The sequence below is a fragment of the Apostichopus japonicus genome, chromosome 5 (assembly GCF_037975245.1).
Source record: "Apostichopus japonicus isolate 1M-3 chromosome 5, ASM3797524v1, whole genome shotgun sequence".
NCBI lineage: Eukaryota > Metazoa > Echinodermata > Holothuroidea > Aspidochirotida > Stichopodidae > Apostichopus > Apostichopus japonicus.
The window spans coordinates 3,791,259-3,812,407 of NC_092565.1; the positions used below are offsets into that span (position 1 = coordinate 3,791,259).

Sequence of the window (21,149 nt, forward strand, 5' to 3'; positions counted from 1 at the left end):
TTTTGTTTTTTATTCTTTATTTATTTATTTATTTTTCCAACTTTCATGTGAAACAGCACGAGCATAACATCATTTTACTAAAAGTATTCCTTTGTACAACATATACACACCTACACACATGATTGATTTCGAGCTGGGTGTCACCTGAGGTTTTCAAATGGAAATGGGAGGGGTGCATGTATGTATGTCATGGAAAAATGTAAGGTCACACTGAAGTTAAAAGTGCAAGTATAGTCAAATCACACAATTAAAAAAGTCTGAAGAAATTTTGTAAGTTTCACCAAATCAAATTTGTGACTTACAAGGGGTGTAATTAAGTTTACTACCGAATGGTCATAGCCCCCTGCCCCTCCCCCCCCCTCTTCTCCTTCCCCTTTACACACTACTGACTGTATGATAAAACTATAGAAGATAAGTGATACTTTTTACTGTTTTGTCATTTCTGTATAGATTTCTCTCTCACTATGGCAAAAAATGCACTGCACCTTTTCAAATTTTGAAAATTGCCTTGGGCCCTCTATAAAAGCTAGCTGAGAGTTCAAAACACCCTACATATGTTGTCGGCTTCAACGATCTTGGCCTGGGCGATATTCCTGTAACTTAAAATAACCACATAAGGTGTAGGAACACATGCCCCCCCCCCCTCACTTCCCCAGGAAGTTTAGAAAAAGTTGCACACGCCACTGGAAATGGTATCAACACCATTGCTTAGCGCCACCCCAGTAGAATACTTGTTAGTAAAAGCATGTAAGACTAGCGGTGGATTGTAAATGATCATCGATTGATGACCACAAAATACAGTGAAAGATGACTTGACAAATTTAAATCAAACATGTTTATTTTCGTTTTCAGGCAGGTTGCTAAACTGTTTAACCATGAAATAGGGTAATACTTCTTTGCCTTTTATACATACATCACAAACTCTTCCGATAGCCTAGGTTTGCGTCCAACTTGACACCACACAATTAGAAAATACCTGCAATTTGCATTTTGCATTGTAAGTTTGGCACCGGACTGCGTTGTACGTGGTTTTACTGTTTGCATTACTACGTATAGCACATGTGACAAGGAAAGAAGACGCATCGCAGAATCATATTCTACCGTATGCACATCTGTACAACCTAACTTTGTACGTTCAGTCGATACAAAATGAAAGGCAGGCAACACGACCAGCTCAGGAGTCACGAATCCCATTATTGTGATGGAACTAGTATTTAAGAGCACAATTGTACACCCAGTGTCTCAATAATTTGATGGCATTTCAGAGTATACTTTTCAAACGTGGCTTCGAACTGATTGTCGTCCTCTGTAAGTATATTCAATCAACTTTGTGGTCTACTCAACCGGTCTGTGGTCTGACTAGTAAAATCAAACGCAAAGGCTGATTACTCAATACTGTATGTGTTGGGTAACTCTAGTCAACCTAGATAAGCCCATATAACTATATAAGGAAGATACAGTATAGTAAAGGCTTCATAATTGACGCACCCCCGTAATTGACGCACCTTCGATTATTACTAGCAACGATACAGCAGGCCACCTAAACTTTTTGCAGTCAAGCAGAATGACATATTTCATGAGTTTGAATCCATTTCAGCTATTTGCTGACCAAATTGTGGTATTTTTTTAAGCTTTTAACACCCTCCCACCAGTTTTGCACATTTTTTGGTCATTTGGAAATCTTACTCCCTAAAAATAACCAACATTACCTCAATATGATAACACTGCTCTCTGGAACCTGACCAGTCTGAGCTTAGAGGCTCAGAGCATAGCAAACAGCATCATAAGTCAATGGATGTATACTAAGGCCTACACTACAGTTAGCTTTACAACGAATGTGTCAATTTAGGGGTATGAAAGAACTTGACACGGCAGACATTTTGTGGTCAAATTCTGCTCAATTGTACGGTGCAGAAGAACAGAACCTTAAATATTTTGAGATCATAACATTTCTGAGGAACTACACATATGAAAAAAACATTCAGTCGAGTGATTTGGACTTTTCCTTGATAGATACAGTTAATCAAATCCTTAAGTGCGTCAATTATGAGCCCACCATGCTACTATACAAGTACAACTTAACGTCATGTAAGACGTAGGCCTTAGTTGCCCGGCGTGGTTAAGTAGAAAACACCCCCACTGTCGGAAAACATAGTTCTCAAAACGAGGTGGCTCAGTCGCAGTGAAACAATTTTTCCTTGCTTTTACTCTGAGAATGACACATCATCACCGTTTTTAGCAAACGACCTAGTCCACTGACCTTCCCGGTGTGGAGGTGCAATCGTGGTGGTGATACAGCATATTTTGATCATTTTAATGTTGGCTGCATTGTAGGGAGATTATTTCATAAAAATGTTAAGTGCACTCCACTTAACCTCCATCTAGATGTTGAGGTGTGCAGTCGCATTTGCGGTGGGTTTCGAACAGGTTCTTCAGTTAAAGGCATTGAAGACTCGCCGCATGCCGCGCTCTTAGAAAGTTAACTTTCCGTTGCTTGCAAGTGAAGTTTTCTGCTTGTCACTACAAAATGCAGACAGTAATGAAATGTGATACCTTGTTATCTTTAGCTGGACCTGAGATGTCCATCGCTGTATCGTTTGTACTGTGCTGTGGGTATCTACTGCAGCTGTATGTACTGACTGTACACTAGTGTCTAATTACCGAAGGTAGCAAGCTGGGTGCATTTTCTGGGATCGATGGTGGTGTCTAACACTTCTGTTACACCTCATTCCAAACTAGGTCAGATTAGGGTCCGACATTAGACGTTTCTTTTTGCGCAAGTCTTCACACCCTTTAAGTTACAAATATCATTTATGCATCAATAAAAAGGTAGAAAGACCCTTCATATTAAACAGGGATTTTTCTAAACTGTGTCGACTATAAAGATGTCCGTAACATTACCTTAGTACTCAAAAATATCCAGAATGTTTTGGTTTATCGCTAAAACAGATTAGTATGTAATGAGCTGTCGCAGAAAATAACGCTGATTCAGTGTAGGCCTATGTAGACAAGTTTTGAAATTAAATGATATGTAGTTAAGTCTTGAACTTTGGCTTAAACTTTTTTTTCTCCCTGTTGGCCCTTCCAACTGTATGCATAGATGCTGCATAGTTTATTGTCAAAGAAGTATCAAACCATGCCTCTGTCAGAATTATAGATGTAACCTGGTGCCTCTAAATTTTACTTTATTCTTGTTTGTATAATAGTACTGTATGGGTATTAGATACCAAGTAAACCCTGAAATACATGTGTTCAAATGCATGTCAATTGCACTGAAATTGTAACTGGACAGTCCTTTAAGGAAGGATCAACCCCAACTACCATCTTTGGTTAATATGAGTTAAAAATGGCTAAAGTTGATGTTGTACATATTCACCAAAGTCTATAGACACATATCTCACCAGGCAACACTGTACTTCTTGGTCATTCTTGGTTATTTAGCTGCATTTTTGTTGACAACAAAATTTGCTGTTTGGACAACTAAATAGGTAAGCCCTGGTTGCTGGAGAGACAACCAGAAAAAAATCTTCAATCTTTTGCCCTGAGCAAGACATTTGAAAGTGAAAGGACATAGGTTACAATACTTCTAAGACAGTATGTGTTCAGAAACCTGTGTATGGGGCTCTTCATTTGTTATCCTTGATGAGAGAATTCATTGAGTTTCGTCATTCGTAAGTGTTAGGTCATAGTCTATAAATATGTCTGACAGGTTACTATACCGTGAAGGACCAACAGTGGTGTTGTGTTTGTTGCAATTTGTCATGTGCTTCTACTCTGTAGTTAGTAAACACTTAACAATCTAGCTTGCTGCTCTGCATATCTGAAACTTCTTAATTGGTTAATCTTTGATTTGGTAATTAGAGGTATTTGTAAACAATCTTTTGTCTCAAAGGTCGTGTTATTTACAGCTACAAGGAGGTTAACAAATCTTTTGATTATATATGTAAACAAAGTCTGAAATGAAACATAGTTTATAACCCTTGGGTCTGTTGACTCAACGTGTTGAGTCTGCTTTAAGGTTAAATCTACAATATAGTGTTACAATTTGGTCATAGTGTATATATATGATCACCTCATCTTTTAATACAGAATGGCTTGTTATAATGGTAAAGCTTGATTCAGTTGTATGTCCATACAGTACATGGTGAAACAAGCAAATTGGATACTGTACATATATGGGATGGATACACTCTCAGTGTGTCTATCGTCTTTTGGTTAAGTTTTCTGAATAATGACTTGTTACTGCTAATTGGTTGTTACACAGGGTACAATAGTTTGACACTGTATCCAGTATGGAACGCCAAAAGCGCAACGCATTTCGTTGCCTCGATCGATTTCGCCTCCTTCTATTTCATTGCCTCCCTTTATTTCGTTGCCTCTATTTGGATGCCTCGTTCTATTTTGCTGCCTCCTTTTATTTCGTTGCCTCCTTTTATTTCGTTGCCTCCTTTTATTTCGTTGCCTCCTTTCATTTCGTTGCCTCCTTTCATTTCGTTGCCTCCATTGGTTTCGTTGCCTCCTTCTACTTTGCTGCCTCCATTGATTTCGTTGCCTCCTTCTATTTCGTTGCCTCCTTCGATTTCGTTGCCTCCTTCTATTTTGCTGCCTCCACCTATTTCGTTGCCTCGTTCTACATCGTTGCCTCGTTCGATTTCGTTGCCTCGATTGAATTCGCCTGGTTATGTTAATTAGGTATTGCAAGCATGCATTGGTGGGCGGAGCTTGTTTCTCCTTCGGTCGCGACCGGCCGGTTAACGCGAACGTTACCTGGTCGATCACAGTGCCTAGCACGTACTGAGCAGCCTAGCGTGCCTAGCACTGAGCAGCCTCTCTGGTCAACTAGCTAGCTTAGTTAAGTGACGGCAAAATAGAACAAAACAACGAAATCAAAGGAGGCAACAAATTAGAACCAGGCAACGAAATCAAAGGAGGCAACGAAATCAAAGGAGACGACGAATTAGAAGGAGGCGACGAAATCGAAGGAGTCAACGAAATCAAACGAGGCAACAAAACCAAAGGAGGCAACGAAATAGAACGAAGAAGCGAAATCGAAGGAGGCAATGAATTAGAACGAGGCAACGAAATAGAAGGAGACAATAAAATCAAAGGAAACAACGAAATAGAACGAGGCAGCAAAGTAGAAGGAGACAACGAAATAGAACGAGGCAGCAAAATAGAAGGAGACAACGAAATAGAACGAAGCAACGAAATAGAAGGAGGAAACAAAATCAAAGGAGGCAACGAAATAAAGGGAGGCAACGAAATAGAAGGAGGCGAAATCGATCGAGGCAACGAAATGCGTTGCGCTTTTGGCGTTCCATATAATCCAGAGCCACACTGTCTCACTTGCCTCTTAGTAACCCTCTCTCTCCACCCCTCACACCCACTCTCTCACCCTCATTCTTACCCTCTCTCAAGTCAGTATGTATAATTGACAGTTAACATAAAATTATCAGTTTAGAACAAAAGTATTGGCATCTCTGTTGCATACTGTAATGAATCACAAAAACTACTGTTAATATGGGGTTAATCAACGGTCTAGCGTGCGTTACTCACAGGATTAATGCACGATCGGGGGATAATGCAAGCGATGCACGAGGGCTCTGCCCTCGTGCATCCAGCGATAGCATTAACACCCGGAGTGCATTAATCATGTGAGTAACGCACGCTAGACCGTTGATTAACCCCGTTCATTCATACACTACCATTTGTGTGGGGGAAAAATCATAAAACAAAACATTTTGGTTACATATAACCAAAGATTTATTAAAGTGATGCCCTGTAATTTTACCGTGCGTTACTCACAGGATTAACCACGGTCAGCTGACCTGAATGGACCAGTAGGATTTAGGAATCTTTACTAAGTATGAATGAACACCAGTTAAAGCATCACAGTCCAGATAGTGTACATTTACTTTGGAGGTGGGTGAAAGACTAAGAGGACGTTGACAGTGAAAGATAATCTGAAGTGAGATGTTACCAACTGAATTGTTATGCTCTTGTATTGTTGTGTGAGTATATACTCAGTACTATACCGAACCCTCTCATATCGATGGAGTTGCTGTTGATCCAAGATTCTGCATGTGAACTTAGCATAAATGATCAGTTGAGCAATGTGTTGTACAAGTTAATGGCCAACTAAAACAGACTTTTTGCTTCTTTATTTTTGCATTTCAGTCATTGCCGTTCCTCTCTCAGCGCATGACATCATAGTAAACAAACAGTACCAACCAGAGAGCTTGAAAGGAACCTTACCCCCTGTTAGCCCCGCTGTCGTCGTCAACTGTACAGGGTTACTCTCCTGCACACATAAGTGCTTGCCGGGGTCAGTAGCTGATGTTGGTAAGTTTCCTTCTGAATTACCCTTTTCTTGGCTATGATCGTGTTCTCCCATGTTACGACTGTGGTCACTGCATATTCATGATTGAGTATACATGACCTCTGGCCTGCCATCTTTTGCTTTGGCAGTCAAGCTATTTGTTGGTTAAAATGTTACCTTCAGCTGCATAATACTTTATAAGTTCAGGCTTATCTTTACACTCAGCAAGCATTGATGTACTATTCTTGTTCCTCGTATTCAGCAAAAATCTACCTTTACACTGCTCCTATTACCCAGCATGCATCTACCTTTAGATTGCTCCTATTACCCAGCATTGATGTACGATTAGCTTGCTTGAATTACCCAGCATTGATGTACCATTTGATATAACTCACCTATCATACATATACTGTACCTTTAGATTGCTCTTATTACCCAGCATGAATCTATCCTTATATTTCTCCTATTACCCAGATTACATCTACCATCCGACTGTTGTTATTACCCAGCATGCATGCATGCACCTTCAGACTTCTAATTAGCCAACAAACATCTGCCTTTAGAGTTCTCCTATTACCCAGCATTGATGTACCGTTAGATTGCTCCTATTACCCATCATACATATACCTTTAGATTGCTCTTATTACCCAGCATGCATCTATCCTTATATTGCTCCTATTACCCAGAATACATAGATGTATTCTGGGATCTACCTTCAAACTGATATTATAACCCAGCATGCATGCACCTTCAGACTGTTCTTATTAACCAACATTCATCTCCCCCTTTAGACTGCTCCTATTACCCAAGCATTGATTGCTCCTATTACCAATCATACATACCTTTAGATTGCTCCTATTACCCAGAATACATACCTTCAGACTGCTGTTATTACCCAGCATGCATGCACCTTCAAACTGTTCTAGAAGCAACCAACAAACATCTACCTTTAGACTGCTCCTATTACCCAAGCATTGATTGCTCCTATTACCAATCATACATACCTTTAGATTGCTCCTACAACCCAGAATACATCTACCTTCAGACTACTGTTGTTACCCAGCATGCATGCACTTTCAGACTGTTCTAGAAGTAACCAACTAACATCTACCTTTAGACTGCTCCTATTACCCAGCAAAAATGTACCACATATATTCCTCCCTAGGTGATCCCTCGTGTGAATGTTGCAGTGAACCAGGGTTTTGTGAAACAAAAACAGATTGTAAGGCTTGTGGTAAGGGAACCTACCAACCTGATGGTGGGGCCACTCACTGTGTAGCATGTCCAGCAGGAACTGAAGGGAAGTAAGTAGTGAATACGACTGATTTTTTTCCTGAAAGTCTTTGTAGCATTTTCAGTTTTGTCTCTGAACCTTTTTATAGAAATTAGGGATCGTCATTTACAATTGTGGGTAAGGGATCATCTGTTACATGTGTAGGTACGTGATCATTTACTGCATCCATCTCTTACCGGTCTCAACTCTGCCATTGTAACTTCATGTGTTACAAGTGTAGGTGAGGGATCATCAGTTACACAAGTCTAGGTAGGGGATCATGGATCCGTTACAATTGTAGGTCAGGGATCATTTGTTACAATTGTAGGTAAGGGATAATACACGTTGCAATCTGTTTCTATATCGATGATAAATTGATATTTTCCTATCAAAGTTAGGTCATTATTGATAGCCTATGGTCCATCCGATAGCCATTTTGAATCAGATAATAGTTAAACATAGATCAATTGATAAATATGTTGTTCCTCAATTCTTTGGTAATTTTTCCATATTAAACAAGTTTAACATCGACATCAATTGTCTTGGGCCAGTTGGATCTTGTTCACTAAATTATCGTTATTGTAACGTTTATTTGGTTACAGAGAGGAAGGAAGCACATCCTGCAAGGGTTGTTCCATAGGTCATTACAACAACCGCACAGGCTCGACTGAATGTAAAGAGTGCCTAGCCGGGACGTTTTCAAACAGCACAAATTCTACATACTGCCACCAATGTCCTCTTGGGTTCAACCAGTCAGAGCCAGGACAAGACAAGTGCCTTCCTTGCCAACCAGGTTACCATGCCAACGTGACAGGAACAACCAACTGTAAGATTTGTGAACCAGGTTCTTTCAGCAGTCAGGATGGGACAGTTAATTGTACCCTTTGCCAGAAGGGGTGGTACCAACCAAAGAAGGGGCAAGGGAATTGCCTAGAGTGCTTAGAAGGAAATTTTTCAAGGTGCGTTAAAGACTCTTGGAATTTGGAACACTCATTTAGTTACACAATTTTAGTAGAAATTGGTATCAGGGGGAAAGGTAAGAACTGCTTTGTTGAAAACAGTGATCTAAAGGTAGATATGGTGTTCCAATATATGCGTCCCATAATTTTCGTTCAAGATAGGGAGAAATAAGGTGACATAGATAGCACATGATCTGGATCATAATCTTACCAGCTATTATGGATAATGCCAGCAAATTCAGGAAGGAAAAAGTCTGCCCTTTCAAATCTTAAGCACTGACAATATGGAAACATATCTTGTTTTATAAATTGGAAAGCATTTCAGTGAGGTTGGTAATGAGCCAAAATCATTTGCCATAAGTATGTGTTTATTAAGCTTGTTTGTTATGTACCATTGCAAAGAATTTTTTAAAGATTGCTAAAGAGCTCTGCAAAGACAGACAGGAGACATGTGTGTGTGTGCTTCCAAGGGTGGGGTGGGGTGTGGGGGGGGGGCAATGTCAGTGAAGGAGCTATCTATGTGAAATCAAAATAAGGTGTAAATATCTCAGCATTCATGATATTTCAAACAATTCCAATGCTAACACTGACACATGTAGACATGACATAGAATGGTACACATGTATGTTGTCAAGCAATGCAGAGCACGCCACAACACGACATTTACTACCAGCAGGTTCTTTAATCTGTTAAGTCAAATTGCTCCCACCTCTTTAAGAAAATTATTAACATTGTGTAGAATATATATATTTTTAAAATTGCCATTGTGCAATATCATTTTGACCCCATTATGTGGCATATGTTACTCCCATACATGTGTTCCATACTCATTGTTTGTAATATAGTCTTTTTCAATATTGCGAACTAAAACATCGATCATTCTGAACAATTTCACTAGAACCATCATCTAGTTTTATGTGGGATTTACAAAATTATTTCCTCGTTCGTCTCTTTTTTCATTCCAGTCAAAAAGGTTCTACACAGTGTGAACAATGCCAACCTGGTTACTATAGCAATACAAATGGCAGCTCATCGTGCACTCCTTGCGAGGCAGGTAAGGTCAGCCCCTGATTGGTTGAATTACACACTTGTGATTTCACCTGCCTGCCATGATGATCAGTTCGTCTACAACTTGAGTGGTAGATTTCCTCAATTTTTGAAGTCCATAGTTTTAAAACTGGTTGCAATTTGCAAATTGCCACAATTTTGTTAGTCAGTGTACATGCTTCATAACAGGTGCTGTGTCTTCAAACACATCTTCCCTCAAACTTGGTGAAATCTCTTGCAATGTTCTTGATAGTTTTGTTGGTGTATTTTATGTCATTGAGCCTGTAGGAGATATTCCTTACAAATTACACAATTTTTTATTTCCCCTCTTCATGTAGTTTATAGATATCACACAAGTACACAGATATGACTAGTGATATGATACAGCCCCTTCTCTTCCCTCCTGCAATCTTACGTAGAATTTCCCTTCACAACAGCAAAATCTCATGAATATGTATATATTGGCCAACAGTTCAAGTTAATGCCATTATTGGTAGCTGTTGTGTCAAAATGCAATCGTCGTTTGGTCACACCAAATCAACTCTTCGAGGTTATTCAGTTTTCACAACAACAACAAATTTTCATTGGAAGAAGTGCACGCTCACAATTTCTGGAAGACGGTTTAAATTAAGCAGTATTCCTAGTTATGCATGGTCACTATGTTATAATGAATAGCACTAACTATCTCCATATATATGCTACACCAGGCATCCTCAATGGATGGGAGGGGGAGGGCATTGGCCAAATCCTGCCAACGAAAAACTTTCGATCCAGCCCCCCCCCAAATAAAAAAATACAAAAGTGGCCCCCAATCTTACAGTATTTGACTCTGTGGATCCTTCAAGACTGTAGGCTTGAGCACCTATACCAACCTACCATACACATCGCTCAATAATTAAGGTTAAGTGCCTTTTTGAGTCTATCCCACCTTTTGTTCCGGCCAGTGTTTTTTCTCTGGCCTTCATAGTCATAGGACATTAAATGAAGACCTCTTGTTCCATGCCATCTACTCAGCTGTGTCCTGTTTTCTTTCTTTGCTTCAGGTACGAAGTCAATAACAAGTGAATCGACTTCCTGTGATCCGTGTCACCAGGGAACCTTCAGTGACCAGGGTCAAAGTTACTGCACCCTGTGTGATCTTGGGACACATTGCGATCATGAACAATGTGAAAGGTATGTTCCCTGCTAGTTAAACATGTTTTATTCTTGGGTGGGGGGGGGGGCTGGCAATAATTTGTGCAGTCGTTTGAAAGGCTCCGAACATTCGCTTATAAAGTACTATGGTTCCTATGTGCAAAGACTGCAATGCATCTTTTGCACTTGTGTAGCCATTTTGCACAACTTTTTGCAAGGCAATACCGATAGATTATGCCTGGGGGGGGGGGGGGGAGGAGGGAGAGAGTGCAAGCTGGATGATATCAGACATTTGTTAATCTAGAGTTTAAAGATTGTGAAGGGAAAGGAAGAGTTGAAGGAAGCCACTTGAAAAAAAAAAATTACAGCACTGTTTACTTAATGGATGTTAAAGCCGAGTGTTCCATTCAACATCTTGACATAGATGGGCCAGAGAAGATTATCGTGTGCAACATTCCTATCAGACAAAACTGGAAGATGTTATTCGATTTGAAACATGATCAAAGATTAGAAATCAAGGTCGTAGAGGATGCCATTTTGTACAACGTGTGATGTCGTTAGTGTCCCCAGAGTGGTTAAAAATACAAACTTGCATTTGATTAGCTGTAGTGGAAGCAGAAAGAGTTGTCAGTGATATGATGGTCTGTGTAGGAGATGCAGCAGCAAAAAGACGTTGTTTGTAGCATGTACTTGCAATCTAAAGGACCGCAGGTTTGATTCCTGGCGATATCATTACATTGCGTCTTTGGGAGAGCCCACTAAATCTCAATTTTATCTCATCGCATAGGTGCATGAATGAGGACCTGGGGGCGGGGTTGGGGGGGTTGGGGAGGACTTGTAAATGACAGTCAAGAAAAACCTTCAACATAATTTGGTTTACTACATGGGTTGTATTACGACTACACTTAGCAATACGCTAAACAACACCCATCCCCACCATCTGAAAAATCAACATTTGATAAAGCTTTAGTGACTATGTACTATGAATAGAACTCTCTTGAGTAGAATTTCCTCTCAGGATTTAAAACCCTTTTCCATTTTCGCAGCTGTTCTCCATGTCCATCTGGACAGGAGACCAGGATTCTAGGCGCAGTAAACTGCACACTTTGCAGTCCAGGGTGGGTCAAAGACGGGGACACCGATGACCTGTGTAAGCCGTGCGGTCTGGGCTGGTACCAGCTGAAATCTGGTCAGAGTCACTGCATTGAATGTTCAGAGGGGTACTACTGTCCGGTGAGTTGACTTAATGAATCGGCCATTATTAAAAGGGTGGTCAAGATGGCAATTTAAAGTTTGACCGACGAAGAAAAGAGAAACATATTCCGGGGTGAAATTGAAATGTTTTGTGGCAAAAGTGTATGTGAAGCAAACAGGTGTGATGTCACAGAAGCACAAATAAAATTCTTTTATTTGATTTTTTTTTTGCCATGTAAAATTTACATCTACTTTCCCTTGGGGATGTATATATAATATATATGTGAACTTGATATCTCCTTGGACAAATTGGAACTCTACCTATCAATGTTGAAATCCATCAAGTGAAAAATAAAGCCCAAAACAGTCAATATTTTGCTGCCAGTGAGTGTGCAGTTATATTTGTCTAGTATTGCATAGTTGCATAAAACCATTGCACTAACTGTTGGTGATTCTGTACTCAGTATTGTGAAAGAAAACTTCAGAGATAAACTAAGAACTTTGACTTGGGTGTTGCGTGTGTTTGTTTGTTTGTCTTTTAATCAAGATCTGATTGTGTAATTAGAGATATATTTCTTTTGTTTTAATCCCTCCAGTGCACAGTCTGTGGTCCAAGGCCATGCCCAGCCGATGCTTCGTGTCCAAAGGGCAGTGTGCAACCTATTTACGCTACATGCCCAAAGTTATTTATCAAACAAGAGAATGGGGTAAGTTAGGAAATTAGTTGTTAATGCCAACAGCAAGCTAAAGTTCTCAGAGCCCTAATGTGTGTGTTGAACTGAGCCAAGATCTTACTCATTTCTTTCACAGAATTCGCCTTCGTGAGTTTTTCTTGGATGCCTCCTAAGAACAGAGTCCCTGTTTTAGAAGCCTACACACAAGTCATCAGCTCTGAGACTAACCAGTCAAACTCTCCTCTCCGCAGAACACACGACAACCTTCCAAGAGATGAGCGTACAGCACTCTCCTAACTAATGTCTCGCAGTGACATTATCATCAAACCAGCCAACAAAGGTTCTGCAGTTGTCATCCAGGATCGACAGGATTACATCAAGGAAGCCATGCGTCATCTCTCCAACAGTGATATTTACATTCTTCTTGATTCTGATCCCACAGATATTTTCTCTCAGCAGATAAAACAGACCATCACTGATATGTGCCAGCGGAACCAGATCTCTAAGAAGGCTGTTTCTTTCCTTTCTCCCACAGACTGTAAGGCAGCCAGGTTTTATCTCCTGCCCAAAATTCGAAAGCCTGGTGACCCTGGTAGGCCTATCATAATGGATCCCCCACCGAGAAGATATCCTTGTTTGTGGACCACTTCATCAAACCTCTAGTTCCTCAGATCAATTCTTATATCAGTGACACTCCAGATTTCTTCAGGAAACTTGAAGATATCAAGAACCAAATCCCCAGTACAGCCATCATGGGTACTCTCGACGTCACTTCTCTTTACACTAACATCCATCATGCTGAAGGCATTGCAACTACCTGTGCAGCCCTGTCCAAGAAGGTCCACCCTTGTCCACCCATCTCTGACATCAAAGTTCTCATGCAATAGGTTCTCACCAAAAACAACTTCACGTTCATGGACAAGCATTACCTTCAAAGACAGGGGACTGCCATGGGTACCAGGATGGCTCCTTCCTTTGCTTGCCTGTTTATGTCTAGCCTTGGAGAACGCATGCTCCTTGCAGCTCCCTGCCGTCCTCTTATCTGGTGACGCTACATTGATGACATCTTTTTCGTTTGGACCAGTGATGAGGATAGCCTGCTCACCTTCATCAATCACATCAATTCTTTCCACAGCATCATCAAATTTACCTCTGATTACTCTCACCAACAGGTTAACTTTCTCGATGTAACTGTTTGCAAGGAACACGTTTCTCTCTCTACGAACTTATACACCAGGCCCACAGACACACAGCAGTATCTCCATTCTTCAAGCTGCCATCCCCGTCACTGCAAGTCTGGAATTGCCTACAGTCAAGCACTTCGTCTTCGTCGCATTTGCTCTAACAATTCCTCTTTCATTCGTCATACAAATGCTTGGAAAAACACCTTACTGCAATGGCCATAGTGCCTGAAGGGTGCGTGAAGCCATTCAGAGAGTCCGCTCCCTATGCAGATCATCTACTTTGGCAGTGAAGGACAAAAAGGGACGAGATTGCGACAACAAGCTCCCCTGGTTGTTATTGTCCACCCAAATCTTCCTCCTCTTCAGCAAATACCTTCTAACAACCACAATATTCTCCTCACTTCAGATAGACTCCAACGAGCCATCCCAGAAAAAACCGACCATCGCCTACAAACGTCCACGCAACCTACGAGACCTTCTTGTGCGTGCTGCTGTTCCACCTCTAACTTCTAACCCTACACCCATTCAGCATGGTACTTTCAAATGTGATCGTACTTTGAGATGCATCGTCTGCAGCCACCACATTGTTGAATCCAATTCCATCACCAGCCACAGCACCCAACTCACTCATAAGACTAAGGGTCACACCACTTGCACAACCACTCATGTCATCTATCTGCTCTCTTGTCCAGTTTGCGGCATCTCCCCTTGTTCCCCTCCCCCTCCCCCTGTCACTCCTCTTCGCATAGCTCTCATGCACCCTTTTTTCTCCTCACCTTTCTGTCTTTGCCCTTCTCTAGTTTATTCCCTACCCCCTTCCCTTAATCCTTTCTTTGTCCCTCCACTGTTTATCTCCTACCTCTCCTCTTCCCCTGTTGGTTTCTTTCTTTCTTCTCTCCATCCCTTGTCTACTTATCCCCTTACATCTATCTCTCTGTGTTCACCATGCTCCTTAACCTGTCTGTATTCTGTGCGTGTTTTTGTCCCTTCTGTCACTGTTACTTGTCATTTAGCCTCTAAAGAAGATCCTGCTAGGATTGAAACGTCGGGCCAACTTAGTTTTTACACATTCTATTACACAGGCTCTCTAGTGGATAAACAGTTTGCTAACAGTTTTATTTTATTTTATTTTGACTTGAATGTTTACTAATAATGTGTACACTATATTTTCAATGCTATTAATAATAACCTATATTTACGTCACTCCTCCCCTACCTGTCCCCATTCTACATATGCACTCTAATCTAACTAGCTCACAGAAGTTGAGACTTGGAATTACTCGAGACTTCTCGAGACTTGGAATTACTTTTCCTATAAATATCACACACAGAAAATTGACATGTATCAAATGGAAAACTGATCCAGACAAAGGCCAGACTTGTTTTGATGATTCAATTTTTATGACAAATATGAATATTGTTTGTGTGAGCTTTTATAACTGATCAAATTTTGAATTTAAGCCATGAGACAGTCAATATCATTTACCCCTGGATGAGAAAGCCCCTGTGATGGAAAATATCAGTAATCTTTCAGGGAGAGGGGGGGGGGGGGGATTGAAATGTGAAGCAACCGGAAAATCAGAAAGATTGAATTTCATAAATGTCAAATGTTGTGTAACCGGTGCTGTGGCCGAGTGGATAAAGGCAGTGGCATTTGAAGCAGTGAGGCTTAGCAATAGGGAGGTTTGGGTTCGATTCCCGGCCGGGTCATAGTAAGGTGGGTTTTTCATCCAAGAGCAATCTACGGTTTTCCCATCTGAAATGACTTTCTAAATTGAAAAGATTCCAAATTTGAGTTTAAAAAATGTTGAATTGGTAGCCACCCGACGTGTAAGTTGTAATCCATAAGCCCTTGCGAGCTTCCCCCACATTTGTGGTCGCTTAAGCGTCGTAAAAATAACTGCTGATTATTATTATAGTTATTGTTTACCAACAACAGAACTCTTGGGGCCAATATTAAAAATTATATTATATATTAAAGACAACATATTTACAGGTATTACGGTTGCATGGGTAGGTGACTGGAGTGTCAGCAGAAAGTGCTTGGAGTTGTAATGCCTTCACTAGATGATTCCGAAAGGCTGTTAAGGCGTTGGTAGGCTGTGATGGGCATCCTAGGGAATATATAACTTTCGAGGTCAGGTCACGAATAAGAGCTTTGACATGTCTGTATGTGATCTGTGGAACGGGTTGTATAGGTGGATGAAATGGTAGCACAGGAGGGATGCCATCTGTACCGGTTGCAACATGAAAGGGTTCCAGAGTTGTGTCCCTGCTGATTATCCTTGACACATCGGTCGGCAGCTGGTATAACCGACGTAGGATGAACACGAGAATGGAAAAGGTTTTATCTAAATTGAATATAAACCTGTTGGAAGTCACATTGCTTGGAAGAAATATGTTTAGCTCTTAATAGTTTTTATAAAATGGAATGGAGTTGTTTGCATGTAGGAGGGTGGGATTGATGAATACAAGAGGTAATTGTGTGAGTCTGTAGGTTTGAAATGAATGTTCGGCGAGATGGTGCGGTCATCGATCAAAATTTCCATATCTTGGAATGTCACCGAGGAAGTAGAGATCGTGTGTGTGAATTTCAAGCAGGGATAGAAGTCTTTGACCAAGGCAACGATGGATTTCAAGTTGTTGAACTTTCCAAGAAACTGAAGCTGCGACGATGTCATCTTTATTGTAAAAGTTATATAGGATGGGGGTGTTGCCATGGAAACTTGAAAAGACTCGTCCTTCAAAAAGTCCCATTATTAGGCAAGCTATCGACTGCCTCATCTTAGTGCCCATCGCTACACCTTTTTAAATCTGTTATTCAAACGGAAGGCATTGGTGGTAAGAACTAGTTCAATGAGGCGTAGAAGGGTTGTCCTGGGTACAGTGGGGTTTGTGCATCGATCGAGGAGGTAATTGCGTAGTGGGTTCCTGTGAAATTGAAGTGTACAAGCTGCTAACATCCATGGTGAAAAGAAAATGATTGGTGGTGTCACTGGGAAAAGCAAACTCTGTAATAAATTGTAGGAAGTGCGGAGTGTCCTGAACGGAGAAGGGTGACGGTTTGAACATTGGGATGGAGTAATGCGTCCAAGTGTTCCGAGATGTAATCTGTAGGGCAGCTCTGCCAGGAGGATGCATAATTGCTGAATATTTGTATCGACAGATTATAACGGACATCACAGGGTCTGTTTGTAAAATATCCCATTCCTTGTTCCGTCATCCCTAAACAAGCTTTTGTCTTTTCTCTCCCTATAGAGTTGCATCCCCACGGTCTGGTTCTACGTAGCAGTGACTGGGGTGGTGGTTATGTTGTCTGCTCTGGCTGCGGCATTTATCTTCAGAAGGAAACAAAGGACCAATGTCTATTCAGCAGACCTGACCCCCCTGAGGAGGGAGGGGCAGCCCGTCTACCAGGGTCTGTGAGGGGGAGAAGTAGCGTACTCTGATTTTTTAATACTTAAGTAAGGTCATCTGTTGTGAATAAAAGTATGTATATTCCAAAATTTATATAATATATTTTTTACTAAATGTTCCTAAGAAAATGTTTCCTCAGGATGATATCCAAATTAAGAAAATTGATTAACATCGAAAAAAGGTTCCTTCTAACGCCTGGAATGATAGAAATTTTCGAAACTTGATTGACATTGAAAAGGTTCCTTCTAACGCCTGGAATGATAGAAATTTTCTCTCATTAGTAATGTAAGAAGCCAATATTTGTTCCCTGTATTCAATCACAACTGATTCTATTTGCCAAACAATTTTTTCTATTTGCATCTTAATCTGGGTCTTTCTTTTCAATATTTTGTCAATAAATTACATGTGATGTTAACTGTGTGTATGCATCCAGTCTTGAAAAGATGATGGACTCATGTTCGGTCAAAGAGAGAATTGTGGGTCTAGATCCAGTCTTTATGAGATGAAAGGAATTATATTTGGTGTCAGAGACAAATGTGGTTATAGATACAGTCTTTAAATGATACAGGTTATAATTTGGTCACAGAAATGTGGTTATAGGTTCAGTCTTTAAGAGATGCAGGACTCATATCTCTAGTCTCAGAGAGAGAGGACGGGCAAGTGAAAAGGGGGGGGGGGGTGCCCAGTGTTGTCTAGGAGATGGCAAAGTTATATTCAACACCAGAGATTCATTCCAACTACCACAGAGTTTATTGTCAAAGCTTACATCTCATAGAAAATTTTGTAAGAATCTAATAATGACACAATTATTAAAATAATAAAATGGAAAAAAAAACCATCAACTATCACTGCCTCACCATCCAAAGGGTCTTGCATTTTACATTGATAAATTCTACTATAGTTTATTTATTAGCAATATAAACAGCTCTACTAGTGAAAATAGCTGCCAGGTCTTTATTAGCTTGAAGGAGTGTTTTTTCCACCACTTTTCAAAATCACAGGGTAAGTAATACGAAGTGATGTATATTCATGTTGCTGTCAATGAAGGTGTCCGTTTATTATATCATAGTGATCCAAGATCGTTTTCTTCTTGTTAAAAAATAATTAGTTTCAGAGTAGTTCTCACAGATGAATTAAAGCCATCATTCCGATACTTCTGATGTACCTTCTGCCGGAAACACCTACAAGGCTAAATAATTATTTTCCTTCCCAAATTTTTGTTCAATTTTGTACCATCATGTCTCCCTAAAGATTTCACTTTAACTGAAAAATTATCAGTAAATCATGTAAACTGTTCTTTTTTTCAAATCTTTTTTGACCATATGTGTTAAGTCTTGCCTAAGTTACTGCTGTCTTCAATGTTTGGGTTCACAGTATGATTCATGCCAGGTGTGAAGAAAAAAAGATTTCGCAAACAGTACTAATGCATGCTATGTAATTGAACACTTTTACTGCTTTTGGATGTGAATAATGATGAATGAGTTTTTTTCTAAGAATATCTACAGATATTTCTCTTATAACCCTATTCTTCCTTTGTATTATTTACATTTCTTGAAATTGTTTATCATGCTTTCAATTATTTAAAATTGACTTTACCACAAAATATATACAATGTAATAAAAAGAATTGGTCTTTCCTAATGAATCTAGATTTCTGTCGTCCGCTTCAAAATTCCTTTGGATGTTGGGTTTGTTATTTAACAAGCATTTACCTTTCATGCAGTACCATGGAATCATTCCCATGGAGTTATTTTTAAGATTTGTCGGTTTTGTGATTATCATAAGAAATTGCAACATATGCATGTGCATGTAATCATTAATTTATCTCATAAGAAGTTAGGAGGAGGAGGAGAGAGAAACATCTAATTAAAGCCTCATTATGCATTCAATTTATAAACAAACCTGATCGCTAACCCTACACTCTTCTACATTTAAAAAAATAATAATTCAAACAATAAACAAATTTGTCCTGTGTTTGTCAATACAGGGTCAGTTCAAGAGATTAATTGGGCAGATGTGATAAGCAAATGCATTGGCCATAATACTGGGGAAAAAAAGGTGTTAGCTTCACTGTGAACAATCATAACTGGACTCAGTACATTGAAGGACTGACTCAAGGTTAAATCTGTTGAGTGTTTCCTCCAAGTGGCACGCTGTGGTACACAAACAGTATTTGAGAAAGATGTGTGAGGGTGGGGGGGGGGGGTAGAGAGCAAGATAGTACAAGCAGCCGTAGATAATACATACAGTAGTGATGTCATGATACGTGTAGTTCAGCATACAGCCTAATGTATAGTTGTTAACAGAAAGATCAAGACACCTGCCCAATCATAGGTCCTAGTACTGTTTGGGATCAACTGAGGCGATGTGTATCCGCAAACTCTACGAATGGATGAAAGTTCTTGCAAAAAAACACTGTCATAAAATTGTGTGATAATTTACTCCACAATGGTATCAAAAGAAGATTATTTAGTCTGTTTAGATTGAATTCATAATGAGGCTTTATAGGCAGGTAATTACCCTTTATAAATAGCACTAGCAGGCTATTCTTATGCTTGCACTTTGATTCTTTAGCTATAGCAAGCAAAACTCACTGTAATAATAATTTTGAGGGAGCGGATTTTTTTGGAAAATCTGTCAGCAATATTTTACAGGCTAAAATTTAACTTAAGGTTGAAAGAAATCAGTGAGAGCAGGCAGTAATGATATTAACTTACATATATATATTTTCAAATATCCAATATTGAACGAATTATCAACCCCCCTGGTTACATCGTCATTTATCCCTCCCCATCCTGCCCTACCCTTCTTCACCTCACACACTCCGCTCTTAGGGTTAAAAGAAATCAGCGAGAGCAGGCAGTCATGATATTTACTTACATTAATGAAGTTTTTCAAATCTCATTTAGGACGAATTATTAGGTCCCCCATGTAACATCATTTTCCCCCCCCCCATTCTTCCCTACCCTTCCTCACACCGCTTCTCTTACACCTAATATATGAGATATCCTCGTAAAGCGTGATGATCTAGGTCCCTCATTAATCTAATGCATGGGAAGAACTCGAAACTTTCTTCCTTATCCGCATATTCCAAGCTTTCTCCGAGAAAAGAGTTACAGTACCTATTACCCAGATGTTATGTTAATAACTAAAAACAGCCTCCCTCCTCATAAAACGTGATGATCTATGTCCCTCTATAATCTAAAGCATGGATGAACTCTCAACTTCAAGCATACTCCATTTTTTTTCCACAAAAGAGCTACAGAACCTACCACACACAAATTATGTAAATGTCACTGGACGGCATCCGTAGGGACATCGTTTTTTGGTCCACATTTGAGTTTCCATCATATCTTTAATCTGCATTTCATACATATCTTTTAATGTGATCGTTATAATGACCACATCTTATGACTTTTGAGTCGTATCCTTGTATCCAGTGGAATTGTCTCGCTGAGATTTAAAAGGATGAATTTTCCGTACGTTTTCACGGTAGGCCCCTCTGTTCAAGGTCAATGAACGACTATAACATTAGGTCCACTAAGTGCGGATATTGGTCTCCATTTGCTACTATTGCAGTAAACCCAACCGAGGAACGTATCTACGGTGTCTCTTAAAAGACATCATTATTAACAAAGTCGAAAAGAAATTTTAGTCTCTTTGGTGTCATTTTAAAAGTATTTCTGATTACATTACGCACAGATTCACCCCCTCCTTTTCTATGAGAAAGTTACATATGGGAAACATGATAATGACGGTGATAAAATTCATTTCAAGATTACTAGCGATCAATTCGCTCAATTTGTTTCAAAAAATGGTTGAAAATTGACATGAATTCCTCCTGAATCATTCATTGTATTTGAGCATGTTGAACGATTGCGATAACATGTCATTACGAATCATTGCAGACGCTCACCCAAACCGTTAAAAAATACCGCTCATCCCCCCCC

General features: G+C 39.9%; 1 protein-coding gene across 1 annotated transcript; it reads left to right on the forward strand.

The window, feature by feature from the left end:
• The first annotated feature begins 1,072 nt into the window (after window positions 1-1,072).
• LOC139967341 (uncharacterized) lies at window positions 1,073-18,848 on the forward strand. Its single transcript, XM_071971030.1, has 9 exons — window positions 1,073-1,308; window positions 6,178-6,342; window positions 7,485-7,623; window positions 8,195-8,551; window positions 9,517-9,605; window positions 10,642-10,771; window positions 11,779-11,965; window positions 12,523-12,633; window positions 17,042-18,848. The coding sequence occupies exons 1-9, from the start codon at window positions 1,254-1,256 to the stop codon at window positions 17,207-17,209; spliced, it is 1,401 nt and encodes a 466-aa protein (XP_071827131.1). The 5' UTR covers window positions 1,073-1,253; the 3' UTR covers window positions 17,210-18,848.
• Window positions 18,849-21,149: the final 2,301 nt, after the last annotated feature.